Source organism: Pseudorca crassidens, chromosome 1 (assembly GCF_039906515.1).
Source record: "Pseudorca crassidens isolate mPseCra1 chromosome 1, mPseCra1.hap1, whole genome shotgun sequence".
NCBI classification, from domain to species: domain Eukaryota; kingdom Metazoa; phylum Chordata; class Mammalia; order Artiodactyla; family Delphinidae; genus Pseudorca; species Pseudorca crassidens.
This window is the reverse complement of record NC_090296.1, coordinates 15,725,100-15,744,624: the sequence shown is the minus strand read 5'-3', so window position 1 is coordinate 15,744,624 and position 19,525 is coordinate 15,725,100. Positions and strand designations below refer to the sequence as shown.

General features: G+C 41.2%; 1 protein-coding gene across 5 annotated transcripts in view; it reads right to left on the bottom strand.

Annotated features, from left to right (window-relative positions):
* EML5 (EMAP like 5) overlaps nucleotides 1-17,742 on the bottom strand; it is a 166,215-nt gene extending 148,473 nt beyond the window's left edge. For 3 of the 5 annotated variants that reach the window (XR_010941171.1, XM_067728372.1, XM_067728383.1), the window contains exon 1: nucleotides 17,126-17,742. Coding sequence is in view for 4 of the 5 variants with exons in the window: in XM_067728372.1 (XP_067584473.1) it covers nucleotides 17,126-17,322 (197 nt within the window). In the remaining variant the exon portion in view is untranslated. The remainder of the gene's footprint in view (nucleotides 1-17,125) is intronic. The other 2 variants (XM_067728358.1, XM_067728349.1) reach the window with 2 other exon arrangements.
* Nucleotides 17,743-19,525: the final 1,783 nt, after the last annotated feature.

The following is a 19,525-nucleotide window of genomic DNA, read 5'->3' as shown; positions in this document are numbered from 1 at the left end:
GGATTAAAAACCTAAATGTAAGACCAGACACTATAAAACTCTTCGAGGAAAACATAGGAAGAACACTCTTTGACATAAATCACAGCAAGATCTTTTTTGACCCACCTCCTAGAGTAATGGAAATGAAAACAAACAAACAAATGGGACTTAATGAAACTTAAAGCTTTTGCACAGAAAAGGAAACCATAAACAAGATGAAAAGACAACCCTCAGAATGGGAGAAAATATCTGCAAATGAATCAACGGACAAAGGATTAATCTCCAAAATATAGCAACAGCTCATGCAGCTTAATCTTTTTTTTTTTTTTTTTTTTGTGGTATGTGGGTCTCTCACTGCCGTGTCCTCTCCCGTTGCGGAGCACAGGCTCCGGATGCGCAGGCTCAGCGGCCATGGCCCACTGGCCCAGCTGCTCTGCGGCATGTGGGATCCCCCTGGACCGGGGCACGAACCCGCATCCCCTGCATCAGCAGGCGGACTCTCAACCACCGTGCCACCAGGGAAGCCCATGCAGCTTAATCTTCAACAAAAACAAACAACCCAATCAAAAAATGGGCAGAAGACCTAAATAGACATTTCTCCAAAGACGACATACAGATGGCCAAGAGGCACATGAAAAACTGCTCAACATCACTAATTATTAGAGAAATGCAAATCAAAACTACAATGAGCTATCAACTCACACCAGTTAGAATGGGCATCATCAGAAAATCTACAAACAACAAATGCTGGAGAGGGTGTGGAGGAAAGGGAACCCACTTGCAGTGTTTGTGGGAATGTAAATTGATACAGCCGCTATGGAGAACAGTATGGACGTTCCTTAAAAAACTAAAAATAGAATTACCATATGACCTAGCAATCCCACTACTGGGCATATGCCCAGAGAAAACCATAATTCAAAAAGACACATGCACCCCAATGTTCACGGCAGCACTATTTACAATAGCCAGGTCATAGAAGCAACCTAAATGCCCATCAACAGATGAATGGATAAAGAAAATGTGGTACATATATACAATGGAGTATTACTCAGCCATAAAAAGGAACAAAATTGGGTCATTTGTAGATACGTGGATGGACCTAGAGACTTTCATACAGAGTGAAGTAAGTCAGAAAGAGAAAAACAAATATCGTATATTAATGCATGTGTGTAATCTAGAAAAATGGTACAGATGAACCAGTCTACAAGGCAGAAATAGAGACACAGATGTAGAGAACAAACGTATGGACACCAAGGGGGTCGTCATGGTGGTGGGATGAATTGTGAGACTGGGATTGATATATATACACTAATATGCATAAAGTAGATAACTAATAAGATCCTAAGATAACTAATAATAAAAAATAAACAAATTTTTAAAAATGCAATACCATTACATTAGCACCAAAAATTGAAATACTTAGGTATAAATCTAACAAAATAGATACAAAACCTATATGAGGAAAACCACAAAACTCTGATGAATGAAGTCAAAGAAGAACCAAATAAATGAAGAGATATTCTATGCTCATGGATAGGCAGACTCAGTACCACCAAGATCTCAGTTCTTCCCAACTTATCTGCATGTTGGAGGAGGTCATTGAGAGGACATGACCACTGGTTGACCTGAGAAATGGACCCAGGCAATCAGAGGCTCCTTACCCTCTCCGTGGGATGTCCATTCTGCCCACTGTTCTCATACAAGGAGCCACTTCAAGGACACAGCCTTGAGAAAGTAATGTGCTATTGAGACCATCTGGACTATACACATGACTGAACCCCATGAAGGTCTCTAGATAAATGCTTAAGATTCTGGAGGGTGGGTACGGAGATCTACTTGTCATGCAGCTGCCCAAGACATGCCTTGTATGTAAGTTCCCTTGTTTATTAAAACTGCCACCTTCCAAACTGGAGTGGTCTGCCTTTCTTCAGTCCCTCCTTGCCCTCTATGTATGGGGGCCAGTTCAGAATTTCACTCAGGGAACCCGTGAGGTTGTGAACCAACAATGCAACCTCAATCAAAATCCCAGCAAGTTACTTTATGGATATCAACAAACTGATTCTAAAGTTGACATGGAGAGGCAAAAGACCCAGAAAAGCCAACACAATATTGAAGAGGAAAAACAAAGTTGGAAGACTGACACTACCCAACTTCAAGACTTACTATGAAGCTATAGTAATCAAGACAGTATGGTACTGGGGGAGTGGCCAAGATGGCAGAGTCAGAAGACCCTGAGCTCACCTCCTCCCATGGCACACCAAAATTACAACTATTTACACAGAAACTATTGATGAGAAAGAAGGGAATACTAGCAGAAAAGATCTTCTACAACTAAATATACAATGAAGGAACCACAATGAGATGAGTAGGAAGGGTGGAGATGTGGCAGAGTCAAGATCCACACTCCCAGGTGGATGATCCACAAACAGGAGGATAATTACAACTGTAGAGGTTCAGCCCAAGGAGCCAGTGGTCTGAGCACCCTATCAGGCTCCCCAGCCTAGGGGCTTCTGCACTGGGAAGATGAGCCCCCAGAACGTTGGCTTTGAAGGCTAGTGGGGCTTACTTTTGGGAGAGCCAGAGGATTGTGGGAAGAGACTCCACTCTTAAAGGGCACACACAAAATCGCACACACTTCAGGAGGACCCAGGGCACAAGCAATAATTTGAAAGAAGCCTGGGTCAGACTGACCTACTGATCTTGGAGAGCCTCCCAGAGAGGCAGAAGGCAACTGGAGCTTATCTTGGGGACAAGACAAAGGTAGCAGTCATTTGGGGGAGGCTGTTCTACTACATGGACGCTGGTGCTGGCAAACACCATTTCTGAACCCTCCTTCTAGCTTATTAGTGTCAGGACCCAACCCTATCCACTAGCCTTTCAGCACCAATACTGGAATGTCTCAGGCCAAGTAACTAGCTGAGCAGAGACACAGCCCCATCCACCAGCAGGCTTGCTGCCTTAAGGTCCCCTGAGCCACAGTCACCCGGGGATCCAACACTGTTTGCCAGAGGGCCCGGGACCCAGCCATGCACACCAGTGGGCAGCACTAGCCCCAGAACCAGCCTCACCCACCGGAGGATAGGCAACAGTCCCAGGATACCTTGGGCTCTGGCCCCAGCCACCAGTGGGCAGAAACACAAACTCTGGGACCCCCAGCTCTGCCCACCCGTGAACAGGAACTAGCCTGGAATCCCCTGGGCCTCCCCACCCAGTAGCAGGCCGACACTAGCTCTGCAACACCTAGGCCTTGCAGCCAGAGTCCCCAGGACCTAGCCCTGCCACCAGCTGACTGATACCAGCTCCAAGACACTCTGGACCCCTCAGCCAGCTGTCCCAGGATCTAGCTCCTCTCACCAGTGGGCCAACACAAGCTTTGGGACACCCCAGACCCTGCAGCCAGCTATGTCTGGAACTGGCCCCACCTACCTGCAGGCCGACACTATATCTGGAAGACCCCAGCACCATACCCACTCCAGAACCCAGCTCCAACCACCAGTGGGCCAGCACTAGCCCCAGGACCACTGGGCCACAGTCAGCAGCCTCATGACCCAGACCTGCCCACCAGTGGCCAGCATCCTCTACACAAGGCAGTGCCTGGCAACTAACTGGAGTGTGGGCCAGCCACACCTACCAGACTCCCATAGTAGTCAGTGTGCCACAAGACAAGCACCCACACAGCCCACGCAGCAGGCACCCCTAGAGCATACAGCTCTGGTGACCAGGGGGGATTGTGCTGTTGGGGTGCAGAAGAACTAAGTGACAGGAAATAGGCAATTTACTTTATAGAGAGTTCAAAGTAGTGACGGGTGAACAGAGTGAGAAGTTGAAAGTTTCTAACAAAGAGTTTAAAAATATAAAGAAAAGCCAAGCAGAGCTGAAGAATACAATAACTGAAATGGAAAAATACACTAGAAGGAATCAACAGATTAAATGATACAGTGGAATGGATCTGTGAGCTGGCAGACAAAGTAGTGGAAATCACTTAAGCTGAACAGAAGAAAGAATAAAAAGAAATGAGGACAGCTTAAGAGACCTCTGAGACATCAAGCATACTAACATTTGAATTATAGGGGTCCCAGAAGGAGAAGAAAGAGAGAAAGTGGCAGGGAACATATTTGAAGATATAATAGCTGAAAACTTCCCTAACCTGGAGAAGGAAACAGACATCCAGGTCCAGGAAGCACAGAGTCCCACAGAGAATCAATCCAAAGAGGACCACACCAAGACATAAAAATTAAAGATAGAGAATGTTAAAAGAAGCATGGGAAAAGTAGCAATTTATGTACAAGGGAACTCCCATAAGGCTATCAGCTGACCTTTCAGCAGAAACTCTGTAGGCCAGGAGGGAGTCGCATGATATATTTAAAGTGATGAAAGGGATAAATCTACAACCAAGTATACTCGACCTGGTAAAGCTTGTGTTCAGATTTTATGGAGAGACCAAAAGTTTTATGGACAAGCAAAAGCTAAAAGAGTTCAGCACCATTAAACCAGCTTTACAAGAAATGTTAAAGGGACAACTCTAAGTGAAAAAGAAAAGGCTACAACTAGAAAGATGAAAATTGTGAAAGGAAAAAATCTCACTGGTAAAGACAAATATACAGTAAAGGTAGTAAATCAGCCATAGTAAGAAGATTAAAAGACAGAAGTCATAAAATCATCTATATCTGCAATAAGTAGTTAAGGGATACACAAAAGATATAAAACAAAAGATGTAAAATATGATGTCAAAAACAGTAAACATGCAGGGGGAGGGTAAAAATGCAGGGTTGTTAAAATGAGTTTGCACTTAAGAGATCAGTAACTTCAAGTAATCATACATACACATGCGCACACACACACACATGCACAGAATGCTATGTACAGTGTGGGGAATATAGTCAATAACTATGTAGTATCTTTGTGTGGTGACACATATTAACTAGACTTATCATGGTGTTCATTTTGAAATGTATAGAAATATCAAATCACTATGTTGTGTAATAGAAACTAACATAGTATTGCAGGTCAATTATACTTCAAAAACAAACAAACTCACAGAAAAAGAGATCAAATTTCTTGTTACCAGAGGCGGGGGGTGGGGGTGGGGGGGAATTGGATGAAGGTGATCAAAAGACACAAACTTCCACTTATAAGATAAGTAAAACTTAATAAAATTAGAAGGAAAAAAAGACAATATGGTATTTGTAAAAGAGTAGACAAAATATATCAATGGAACAGAATACAGAGCCTAGAAATAGACCCCTATAAATATAATCAGCTGATCTTTGACAAAGGAGCAAAGGCAATACAATGGAGCAAAGATAGTCTCCTTCAACAAATAGTGCTGGAACAACTGGACATCTACATGTAAAAAATGAATCTAGACAGAGACCTTATACCTTTCACAAAAATTAACTCAAAATGAATCAGAGACCTAAATGTTAAACTGTAAAATTCCTGGAAAACATAGGAGAAAACCTAGATGACCTTGGTTTTGGTGATGCCTTTTTAGTTATAACATCAAACACAGGATCCATGAAAGAAATAACTGATAAGCTGGACTTCATTAAAATAAAAAACTTCTGCTCTGTGAAAGACAATGTCAAAGACAATTGTCAATCCAGACAATACAATATTATTCAGCACTAAAGAAATGAGCTATCAAGCCAAGAAAAGGCATGGAGGAACCATAAATACATATTACTAAGTGAGAGAAGGCCATCTGAAAAGGCTACATACTATATGACTCCAACCATATGACATTCTGGAAGAGGCAAAACTACAGAGTCAGTAATTACATACACTACCATGCATAAGATAGATAGCTAGTGGGAACCTGCTATAAAGCACAGGAAGCTCTGCTCGGTGCTCTGTGATGACCTAGATAGGTGGAATGCGGGGGTGGGAAGGAGGTCCAAGAGGCAGGGGATATATGTATACATATAGCTGTTTCACTTCACTGTAGAGCAGAAACTAATACAACATTGTAAAGCAATTACACTCCAATTTAAAAAAAGGAAAAAAAAAATCAGTTGTTGCAGGGAGGGGCAGTATGTGAACAGGCAGAGCAGAGGATTTTTAGGGCAGTGAAAATACTCTGTATGATATGATAATGATGGATATATGTCATTAAACATTTGTTCAATCCCATAGAATGTACAACACCAAGAGTGAACCCTAAGGTAAACTATAAACTTTGAGTGATTATGATGTGTCAATATAGGTTCATCTTTGGATAAAATGTACCATTCTGGTGAATGATGTTGATAATGGGGAGGCAATGCATGTGTGGGGAATATAGGAAATCTGTACCTTCCTCTCACTTTTGCTGTAAACCTAAAACTGCTCTAAAAAAATAGTCTTAAAGTCTTATGATACATGTATCATAAAGACTTCAAAGCCTAAATATAAGGCCAGAAACTATCAAACTCTTAGAGGAAAACATAGGCAGAACACTCTATGACATAAATCACAGCAAGATTTTTTCTGACCCACCCCCTAGAGTAATGGAAATAAAAACAAAAATAAACAAATGGGACCTAATGAAACTTCAAAGCTTTTGCACAGCAAAGGAAACCATAAACAAGACCAAAAGACAACCCTCAGAATGGGAGAAAATATTTGCAAATGAAGCAACCGACAAAGGATTAATCTCCAAAATTTACAAGCAGCTCATGCAGCTCAATAACAAAAAAACAAACAACCCAATCCAAAAATGGGCAGAAGACCTAAATAGACATTTCTCCAAAGAAGATATACAGACTGCCAACAAACACATGAAAGAATGCTCAACATCATTAATCATTAGAGAAATGCAAATCAAAACTACAATGAGATATCATCTCACACCAGTCAGAATGGCCATCATCAAAAAATCTAGAAACAATAAATGCTGGAGAGGGTGTGGAGAAAAGGGAACCCTCTTGCACTGCTGGTGGGAATGTGAATTGGTTCAGCCACTATGGAGAACAGTATGGAGGTTCCTTAAAAAACTACAAATAGAACTACCATATGACCCAGCAATCCCACTACTGGGCATATACCCTGAGAAAACCGAAATTCAAAAAGAGTCATGTACCAAAATGTTCATCGCAGCTCTATTTACAATAGCCCGGCGATGGAAACAACCTAAGTGCCCATCATCGGATGAATGGATAAAGAAGATGTGGCACATATATACAATGGAATATTACTCAGCCATACAAAGAAACGAAATTGAGCTATTTGTAATGAGGTGGATAGACCTAGAGTCTGTCATACACAGTGAAGTAAGTCAGAAAGAAAAAGACAAATACCATATGCTAACACATATATATGGAATTTAAGGAAAAAAAATGTCATGAAGAACCTAGGGGTAAGGCAGGAATAAAGACGCAGACCTCCTAGAGAACGGACTTGAGGTTATGGGGAGGGGGAAGGGTGAGCTGTGATGGGGCGAGAGAGAGTCATGGACATATACACACTAACAAACGTAGTAAGGTAGATAGCTAGTGGGAAGCAGCCGCATGGCACAGAGATATTGGCTCGGTGCTTTGTGACAGCCTGGAGGGGTGGGATAGGGAGGGTGGGAGGGAGGGAGACGCAAGAGGGAAGAGATATGGGAACATATGTATATGTATAACTGATTCACTTTGTTATAAAGCAGAAACTAACACACCATTGTAAAGCAATTATACCCCAATAAAGATGTTAAAAAAAAAAAAAAAGACTTCAAAAAAAATAATCTAAAACACAATAGTAATATCTCTAGGTTACAAGACTGTGGGTAAATTTTTTCTCCTTTTTCTATATTTTTCTATTTTCTATTATAAATATGTATCAATAATTTTTAAAATATAATAACCACCCTCTAAGAGGGGACCTACCAAACCTCTCATATTCCCTATTATGTCAATTTCAGAATCCTACATGGTCTCTTTGTTTGCTGCAAAAATTGTCTTTTGCAGGTGCATGTCAACTTGCAATCTAAATCTAACATCCAGACTCTGGTAAAACTTCTTACCATGTTAGTAGTGCCACCCTCTTTGGTGTTTTGTGTGTTATATACATTGTCCACGGGTTAACTAATAATTAGAAAAGTCACACTGCAACCAGGTAATGATGACCAGTCTGTGGACTCTGTAATTAGTTGTCAACTATGTTCTAAGACTTAAAATAGCCTTCCACTTTCCACTCCTAATTGGGAATTATACCCTGCTTCCTGATCAACCTTAATATCTGTAAAAATATGGACACTGAGGTGGTTAGACCTGGTTACACCATCATCTTGTGGCTAATTTAATATTATCACAAGCAACATCATACTGAGTAAAAATTGCAAAATTCTTAGGAGTAACTGCCTGTGGCAATTGTCATTACTCTCCATAGATTGAAATGAATATGTAATGTGAGCTTCCACACCAGAGGCAGTAGTGTCTAGTACTGTATTCCTGACCAGGAAAGAAAGTCCTCTCATAGTAATGAAAAAAAGATAAAGAATGAATGTCCTCTTTGGTTGGGAGGTGAAATAGGTACGTGATTCCCAGGAACAGAGAGAGCAGCAGGATTTCCTCAACAAAGAGACCTATGGCAACCGTGCATCTCAGTTCTTCTAACTGATTTGAGGAACAGGTTATATACACCTCTCTTAACAAAAATTTATTTCTGGGCCTTTAAGTTCAATTAGGTGCTCCTGTTCTGCCACACATTCCATGTTTCCAGCACCCATGACTATGACCTCTCCCTTTCTTGGGCTCCATTGAGAGGTTGAACACCCATCTATACCTTGGCAATGATACAATCCAGAATTCTGACCTCACATCCAACCTCTTTGCTTTGTTTCTATATCCCCAGCCCCTGTATTAAACTAAAATCAGGTATCTCTCCCTGATTGTTAAGAACAAGGTAACTTTTAGAGTGAAATGAGTTAACACCTCCTACAATCACAACCTCTTATTAGCCAATCCAGCATTATGAGCCACCCATCCCAAAACAAAAATTTTTTTAGAATTTAGTGGTGTTATGATGAATTGAGCCTGCCTGTGGCCTCAAAAACCGCTAGATCCAGGGTCCAATGTCCATCTTCAGTCCCACTGCCTATCCCCTCATTCCAAGAATTTTTTAGTATTTTTCTGCCATGCTTACTAATACAGATGGATATGCATGCCAGTGTTGTAAGGTGGGCACTATATTTCCCTTGATCTTTTAATAATCCAATACACAGAGGGTGATATTGTAGACAGGAAATCCAGGATCTATTAAGCCTTTCATACAAGTTCTTGCTGTCTTTGGCCAATATGGTGATACCATGTGCCACCTTATAATTAGAATAGATACCACTGCAGCCAAGGCAGCTTGTTTACACTGGCTAGGTGTAAACCCTTGCCAGTCCTTATACTGTTTCAGAATATTGATTCATACTGAAGACACTTGGAGGACACTTGCTGGCCTAAAGAGAAGCCAGTCAGCTGTCAGTGGCAACATGCAGCCTCAGCTACCTTGCCCTCATTGGACATAAATCTAGGGTGCTATTTCAACTGTCCTTGTGAATATGTCCACTTTAGAATTTCATAGAGGGGGGATGATCTGTCCTTCTGAGGGGCGTTTAGATGCTTCTTCAAATATTAACATATTGGATATTTGGTCTATTTCTGACTGCAGATTCTGGCTCCAAAATGGAAATTTATTAATGGACAATCTTGGGCTTTCCATGGTCCAAATCATTGGCCCAAACCCACTACAACTGATCTAGGAGTCTGCTGAAATCAACACCTGGGGCATGGAGTTACACCTCAGTTGGTACCATCCAGGATGCACATAATTTTGCCCATTAAGTGAACCTTCCAGGTCCCCAGTGAGTAAGCATTTTTCTGGACTGATGATGCAAGGTATCTGTCTTTTCATGTTTTCAGCCACTGATGACACTGGGCAGATCCATTAATGGAAAACAATACAAAGGGTTGCTTTTTTTGATAAAAAATCTCCAAATGGACCTTAGGTAATAGGCCCAAATTTTTAAAGGGGTCTCAATACTTGGTAACTGATCAATATTGTGATATAATGCATAATAGTAAATGAATAAATTTGGGTAGGCCCTGAGTTTTTTGAGTTTGACTTCCCAGCCCACTACCATGGATTACTTCTATATCTAGAGCAGTGGTTTTTCACCCTGGCTGCTTATTGGAATCATCTAGGAAGCTTAAAAACAGAAGCAAACAGCAACAAAGAAACTATACCTGAGACCCACCCTAAATAAGTTAAATTGAAGTTTCTAGGGATGAGACTCAGCCGTTGGTGGTTTTATTACGTTTGCTTTAACTCTCCAAGTGATTCTAATATGCAGCCAGGTTTGAAAATCAAGAATCTAGAGCAATGGTTTTCAAACTTTAGAATACATCAATATCACATGTAGGTGATTAAAGTAGACTGCTGGGCCCCCATCTAGATTTTCTGATTTGGTCTGGGGTGAAGCTCAAGAATTTGCATTTCTAACACCTAGTTAAGTGCTAATGTTAGCATTAGCAGGTGATGTTAATGCTGCTGGTTAAAGGACCACACTGAAAACCACTGATCGAGAGTGTGCTTTTCAAATTTTGATATTAAAACCCACAACTTTAATATTTTAAACCCAAAACATTACCTGAGAACGTTGTTAAAATTCAGAGTCTAATCCAGTAGGCCTGGGGTAGGGTTTGAGACCTGCATTTCTTGCTGGTCTAAGGACCACATCTTTGAACAGCAGGGATCTAGAGCTGCCATTTTTTAAATAACCAAGCAAACTAGAAGCTGCTGGAGCAAATCTTCAAGGAGGCCAGTTTTGCATACTAATAATGACATGACTCATTTTGATGACTTCTTTCTTTGTTCCCCGATCACCTGAACATACACAGTCTCCTGGACAGTCTCGTGATTACAATGTAATTATTGCGAAACAGCCAACATCTCCACTAACGTGAAGCTCTACTCACCTTACTTGATACAGCTGATCACTTCCTTCTCCCTGAAAAACTCTTTTTACTTGCCTTCCATGACCCCATACTCTCTTGGTCTTCCTCCTACCTCTCTAGCCACGTTTTTGTCAGTTCTTTTTCACCTCCCCTATATTTAAATGTTGGAGGGCTGCCGGAATCCATTTTTCAGATTCTTTATCCATACTCACTCCTTCAGTAGTCTCATCCAGGCTCATGGCTTTAAATACTATCTAGATGCTGATAACACTCAAAGCCCAGAATGCTTCCCTGGATTATAGACATGCATGTTCAACTGCCTAATGTACAACCCCACTTGGTTGTCTATTAGCATCTAAAACAGAACACTTCTAAAAGAGCTCATGATCTTCCCTTTCTCCCAAAACAGAAAATTTGCTCCTGCCAGTCTTTGCTAATTCAGTAATTGGCAACTCTATTCTTTCAGGTGTTCTGGCCAAAAACTGCAATCACCATTGATCTTTCTTTCCTGTCACAATTTATACCTGGTCCATCAGTAAATCATGTAGCCTCTATCTTCAAAATATATCTAATCCTTTCTCACTGCTTCCACTGTAACCACTCTGGTCCAAGCCACCAATATGTCTTAGAACAGTCCCCTAAGTGGTCTCTCTGCTTCCATCCTATCCCTCTCCCTCAGTCTGTCATCAAAATAGGAGCCAGAGTGACCTTGTTAAACCATTAACTCAAATTATGTCACTAATTTGATTAAATTGCTCCAATGGCTTCTAATCTCCCTCAGATGGGAAAGCTAAAATCCTCTCAAAAGCCTGTAAGGTCGTACACAATCTGTTCCCACCACCATTACTTCATCAGACCTCATTTCTTTACTACTTTCACGTGAATTCACTGCACTCCAGCCACGCTTTCACATTGTTCCTCAAGCACATGAGGCATTCCATTTCAGGGCTTCTGAACTTGATAGTCCCTTTGACTGAAATGTCCTTCCCTCATAGCCACACAGCACATTCCCTCACCTCCAAGTCTCTACTCAAGTGTTAAATGTATACTTTACAGTGAGGCGTTCCTGGCTACCCTATCCAAACACCTATCTAAACTCTTCCCAGTAGTCTCTATCTCACTTTCCTGTTTTTTTCTTAGCCCTTACATACTATATAGATATAGATAGATATACACACTATATATACAAAAATAATAGATAATATGTACACACTATATACATATTTATTATGTATATAAATATGAAATTTACCTTGTTTATTATCTCCCCCCAGTAGATACAGGTTCCATGAGGGCTGGGAATTTCACCTGCTTGGTTCACCACTATACTCTAGAGCTAAAAATAGTCCCTGGTAAATACTAATAGGTGCTCAATAAATATTTGCTGAAAGAATAAGTAAAGCAAGAAATACCTATTTTTACACTAAGATGTGTCCCAGACACCAATTAAGAAAGTGTCTTAAGGGACTTCCCTGGCAGTTCAGTGGTTAAGTTTTCGCTTTCCAATGCAGGGGGTGCAGGTTCGATGCCTGGTCAGGGAGCTAAGATCCCACATGCCTCGGGGCCAAAAAACCAAAACATAAAACAGAAGCGATATTGTAACAAATTCAATATAGATTTTTAAAATGGTCCACATTAAAAAATATCTTTTAAAAAAAAGAAAGTGTCTTAAGAAGGTGGGTATAACCAATTGTGGCAAATGATGATAAATCAAATAAGATTAGAACAGAGAATTGACCACTGGATATAGCACTGTGGAGGTCACTGGTGACCTTGACAAGAGTTGCTAGGGTGAAATAGAACAGAGCTAAGACTGAATGGGAGAAAAAGAACTGAAGATAGTGAGTACAAACAACTTTTTCAGATATTTTCTCTTAACATAAGACGATTGCATATGATGTTACCTCGTCTCAAAATGCTATGCCTTCACTCATTTCTTCTGATGACGACTTCTCTGTTTTCTTAAAGATCCAGACAGCTTACGTATTCTATTCACTAGGTAACATCACTGTAACTGTTATGTGCCCATGTACATACCACTATCCACAGTACACATAGTATTCTAAGTGATTCTTTACTTGACTGATAGTGTCTTAAACTCCTAATACGTTAAAGCTGGGATACTTCCACAAAGATGTTCAATAAATATTTCTTTGATGAGTGAAAAGACCTTGAAAGAACAGTAAGTTAATAGTTTCTAAGAAACTATTACTTCTTAATAGCTTCAAAGAATTTATTTACCATGTTTTCCTTAATTTATATCCAAATATATTTTACTAGTTATCTATGTATTAGACACTATAAAATAATAAAGGAAAAGTTATTATAACACAAATGTAAAATTTGTCTTTTCCCCAAGTAAATAATAAAGATACATTTAATGTACATTTATGACAATTTGAACTATTATTCTGGATAATTCAAACCTTTGACTAAAAACATCTTAATTTTATCTCTTAAACTGTGCAGTATTTGAAAAACAACCATAAATATTTTGATATCCAAGTACATAAAGTGAAATCTTACAGAACAGAATTATTAAATAGTCTGTGAAAGTTCAGGTCACCAATTCTAGTTACTTAAACACAGGGACATTTTACTAAATCTGTATGTAATCTAATACTTTCTGAAGTATTGCTTCTAGATATTACACAATGCTTAAGAAAATTCTGGTATCAGGTTTGAGGGCAGGGTTTCTACCCATTTCTCAAACTGCTTATTTAAGAATTCTATGCGTGCATGTTTTGGGATACAGATTGGCAACATGTTTCCTAAACAGAATCATCTGGGGCACTGTTTGAAAAACAAATTTCTGGGATCCAGCTCTAGAGGATTCTAGCTTAGCACATTTGATGAAAAGGCTAGAAACTGGCAAAAAGTTCCTTAAACTGGCAAAAAGCTCCTGATTCTGTTGATCAGTCAAGTTTGGGAAATATTGACCATATATCTGGAAACATTAAGTAGACAACAAGTAGGTTTGCAGCAATTCCTGCCAGACCTTAAAAAGTTGCTACCCTCAACCCATAAACACAAAAACTACTGATCCACCATGGAGACATCATACATTCTGAAACGCTTTTCCAAGACAATTTTGATTTGTGTTGAATAAATGAAATTTCCATACTATAAATACAGAGCTGTTAAAAACCACTTTTACTAGATTATGATGAAGCTTGATCAGTTTTCTTTCTTCAAAACACCACCTACCACAATTGAAGAGCTACTACACCTTTCATTTTGCCTAAAGGAAAAAAAAAGTAGTAACAAAATGCACCAAGCTAACTACATTCCATCAATGGTCTTCACTGGTGATATATGACTTGAAAACTATCAATAACATTCACTACTTCAAGCACAAACTTGTCAAAAATGTGTTGATGGGTAGTATCTAGAAAAATTAATTTTAAAAGCTATTGTATCCTTTGGGAAGACAGCTGGCAAAAGTTTCAAAATATAGACCAAGCTACAGATGTTCATCGTATATTAAAACTACTAGTAGTCTATTTTATAACTTAGTCTTAAGCCGGTAATAAACACTTAATAACTAGAGAATTTTATCAATATAACTTGGGACACAGGAAAAAAAACCATTAAGAAAGAAAAAGTGACTCTAAAATGCCTGTGTTATTTCTGACAGTGAAACTAATTTCTACATAAGTCAGTAATACTGAAATAAATATAACTAAAGGACAAATTACTATATATATGCATACCTAATAAAAAGAAGTAAGACAACTACATGCAACACAGACAAAATGATAAAGTCATGTGGCACCACCATTGGCAATGCCAGATGTAGTAAGATGATAGAACTGGTAAGCAACTGATCATTATTTAGTCTACAACCAATATGGCACCTACACTTTCAAAACCTAAAGACAACGACTTGCTCATTCTGGTACAGTCAGCTTCAGACTAAGTTATATTCAATTAATATGTTTTGCCTAAGTTTCAAGCAAGTATGAAAACAAAAGATGATAAAAACTATACTTTTTACTAATGAGGCTAATATTACAGCAACAGTTTTCCACCATGCCATCACATTTATGAATATTACATTTTCTGCTGTGACAGAATTGAAAAATCACTGGAGTAGTAACTATATTTGTATTTCAAACACTGAATTGAAACAAATTTGAAAGCTTTGAACATTTTCCTGATCTATTTCACAAACAAGAATGATCTCTACCATTATTGTATGAAACAAAATTTCCAAAACAGTTTGAGCGATTTCTAAGTTATAGTCTTAGTACTGTACTAAATTTGTGCCACAATTTCAGGATGCTATATATTCAGATTTTACTACCCCATTGAAATTTTCAAGAAAACTTTTTATTGTTATAAATTATTTTAAGGGTGAATCCTTTGCATAAAATCATAAGTATCCAATTATGACAAAAATTAGAGTAATCTCACTTTTGAAACACGCTGAGATACTACATATATGGTTGTACAACTAGGTATATATTATATACCAAAGGAAGGCAAAGCATCACCTCCTTACAATTTACTGAAACACAATTATAAAAATTCAAGCGGTGTGACATAATATAGCTTTAAATTACTGCTGGAAGAATAAACAAAACATCATTTACCCCATCAAATAAATCATATCTAGTTTCAGAAGATCTTCATACCATATTGCTCTCAACTACCAAGTAGTAAAAACAACAGAAGTGCACCTCAAAATCCTTCACACCTACCTACCCCACCTACTGAATCGAACCTAAGAGACTATCTGGAGGAGGGCTTCAGTCAAGGCTTCTTCAACTATATAAGGCTACTATCCCCTGAACTGTCAGAGAACTAACACATGGAAAAGAAGAGAGAAACGGGAAAGGATCAGGGAAAAAGACAAAGAACTGGGGTAAATTCTACTCTTGGGGTGAATAACAACAAACAACCGAACCCAAAACACTATCTCATTTCCTACTCCACAATCTCAGCTTCTGGTCTCCTTATCTTTACTCCATCTTGCCCTACCTATTGTTTGTCCTAGGCCTCCTTTTCCCTCTTACAGAGCATAAACGTACAGACTTGCAAAATAGAAGATCTTCTTTATTTACAGAATTTAAGTGGCAGAGTTTTTTGCCTACAAGACATCAAACCATGATACTGGATTTGAAATGCACAATTTAAATCCTGTGGAAAATAGACATGGGGATAAAACTGAGTAACCAAGTCCAATCATAGAATCTCTTTTAAAAAACCCAGAAGAAGCAAGCGCAAGTGCGCGCCCACACACACACAAACACACACATAGTCTCCAAATGTTTTAAAACACATTCTCCATCATCAACGACAAATATACTGTGCTTGAGACAATAATCAATGGACAAGAATAATTTCTGCAGCTTTTAACTTTATTTGCCACAAAAGTTCTGCTGAGACACTGATTGAAAATTACATTTCAAATACACCGCTCACTAAAGAAATGTAAACAAGCACTGGGACCAACTTTAAGATGCCGCCCACAAAAGAATTAAAATGAAGACAAAACTGTGATTTAAGTTAAAAATACAAAAGTATATTTATTTAGCATTGCTTTATTGAAAAGGAAACAGAATTGGAAATCAGAATTATTTTTAGCACCTTCCTCGGATCAAACCTATCCCCAAACTGCCTATAGGTGTGCACATTTTAAAGTCCAATGAATTGTCTGAAGGTTGCCAGGGTTTCTTTTCTATCTGCTGATAACAGCAGGGAGCGAAACCTCAACTAATCATTATGGCCAAGAAATGAGAGCCCTCCAGGATGCCATCCTGGGCGCGCTCCCCAGGACCAGCCTAGAGCTTAGGGGACTTTTATCAGTCCTCTACTAGGTAAAGGACTTCCCTCGGGCGCTTTAAGAATTCGTTGAATAAGAAATCAACGAAGGGATTTAAAGGAGTAAAATGCTACCAAAATAACCTTTCGTACATTTCACAAATCTGATGGAAGAAGAAGGGTACACAGCCAGAAAACCGAGCGCCCAGTGGATAAGCGGACTTGGTGTCACCGCACCGACCGAGAGGGAGAGACTCTAGAACGCGAAGATGGGGAAAGGCATCTAGAACGCGAAGATGGGGAAAGGCATTTCTCCGGTGTTAACAGGGTGGATTCGGGACCAGATGGCTGTGGATTTCTCTCCCGGGCGATACGCCCTGAAGGAGCGGGTCACGGGCACCCAGAAGGACCGGCAAGTGCAAACTCGGCGCGCGGATCTCAAGGGGACGGCGGCCGCCCCCGCCCCTCCGTACCTGATGATGTCGTCGCTGTGGCCCCGGTAGAACTTCTGGCGGTGCTCCCGCGGGCTGTACACCACGCCGACGCCCGCCACGAAGTACACGATCTCCTTGGCCGCCGTGTAGTAGAGGTTGTTGCGGCACTGGTGGCCCCGGTAGCCGTACACCCACTCGAGCCGCAGGTGGCAGCTCGGGGCGCTCCGGGCCGCCATGTCGGGGCGCCCACCCCGCCGTTCCGCTCGGGCCCGCGGCGGCGGCGGCGGGAGACAGGAGGCGGCGGCGTCCGGGCGAAACAAGCCCTCCCGCGGGCGGCCGGGACTCGCCGCCTGCCGCGTCCTCTAAGCCGCGCCTGGCAGGTGCATGTCGCTTCTCCTGCCGCCGCCGGCGCCGCCTCAGCCCACGGGCGGGAGGAAAACCCTAGCCTCGCGGAACATGCTGAGGGCCGCGGGCGCCGCCGGCCGTCAAGAGGGTGCCGCGCGCCCTCTCTTCGCCCACCTCGGTCGCCTTGTCTCCTCAGGCCGCAGCGCCCAAGCCTTGAGCCGAGCCGAGCGAGGGCCCGCCTCCCGCCTCCACGCCTCCGCCGCCGCCCTGGCACCCAGCTCCTCGCCCGGGTCACCTGCGGCGTTCACGTCCCGCCGCGGCCTCGTCCCACAGCCCGGCGGACCCGCGCCGCGCGCCCCCCAGCGCAGGAAAACGGCGAGCGCGCAGCCTCGCGCGGCTCCGCCCCCTCGCCGCCGTCGCAGCCAACGCCCGCGCTCGCCCTGCCCAACCCTGCCCCGCCCCTCCCAGCGGGGGAGCGCGAAGGCGCTGGGTGCTCCCTGGGTACCGTTGCCGGGTCGCGGTTCCCGTCCTCTCGCTCTCACCTAACGTCTAGTCCCGCTATCCTCGGCCAGGACCAGCGACCCCAGCCGCCCTGACCGCGTCCCGCTTAGGCCCCGGCGGCACTCTGGGCCACCCTCATTCCCTGCTTCTGGGATGTCTCGCCCGGGAAGCGCCTGTCTCACAAGGCCCCTGAACCGGCCAGGGCTACGTTTATGCGTGGAAGAATCAACACTAGGATGTTAACCTCATTTTTTTTTTTTCCTGATACCTTGTGTGCGTGTGTTTTCTAGCTGCTTCGTAGTGCTCACTATACCAAACATTGAGTGGGAATAAAACCTGACTTCCTAAGCGCACATTTTCTTATTTGTATACGTGACCTCAAAGCTTAAAGTAGAATTTAAATCGTAAAATGACACGCCAGATCCAATTTCTTAAGAAATAGCAGTGGTACCTGAATTTTTTAAATTACTGTTTTGAACACCAATGAACTCGATACTTTTTGCATTGCAGTGATGTTGAAAATGTCTTGAGTCATAATTCTGGAGAATGAGCCTGTAAACACAAGTACTGGGAGCGATGACTTCCTCTGTCAGTTCCCCTCCTCCTCAGTTTTCTAAGTGCCCCCTCTCTCACAGGATTTACCAATACCTGTAAAATAATTTGAAATCCATATTTTAAAAGGTTTTAAATGCAGAATGATAACCATAAGGTTTACAAAGAGAAATAATAACTTATAAAATACAAATATGAATCTTTCGTGTCTAAAAAAAATCCGTTTTGATTTCCCTGGGAAATACCAAAACTTGGAAACCTGAGAAAAGCTAGAATAAACTAACATCCTTTTAAGAAATGTGACTGCACAGAGGTGATGATTCCTAGATGGTACACATACCTTGCAATGGATGTTACCCAATCTATGCTTCCTCAAAGATGCAAATTACCAGTTTGAGACAAGAGGATACCTTTTTAGTTTTGGTTATGACTTCTAGTCTACATGCAGGAAAGAAGGGCCATTTCAGAGGAAGGAATTTGCATAAATGTCATGAAAAGTAAACTCTGAAGGAGTGAGTAGATTTGGTGAGCTCCACCAGGAAGGCTGAAAGTAGAAATCCAATCTGGTGTAGTTCAGAATAATCATCTAACAGGGTAGTGAGGAACTATGATGCAGGAAGAACTGACTGTAAGAGATTTATACAATTACCAAGCTTTCAGACATTTTTAAAAGTTTATTAGTTTTGCTATTCCCAGAGTGATTAGCTATAAAACTGTCAATAGAAATAATCAATAAACCAATCTATGATAGAAATAGAAAAGAGTTTTATTTGAGCTAAACTGAGGGCAATAGCCTGGGATACACAGATTCAAGAAGCACCTGAATTGTGTTCCACTGGACTACAAAAAGGGGGTGGCGTATAAAGGCAAAAACCATAAAATTACATAAGTTGTTTGTCAAGAATTAGGATGGGAGCTGGCAAGAAGTAAGGGTGCTTGTTAAGCAAGAATTCGTTGGGGTCCGAAATGATTGCAGAGTTACAAGGGGAGACCTTGGGACCATTAGACTGTGGCTGGCAGCCGCTAGCAGATGATTATTTT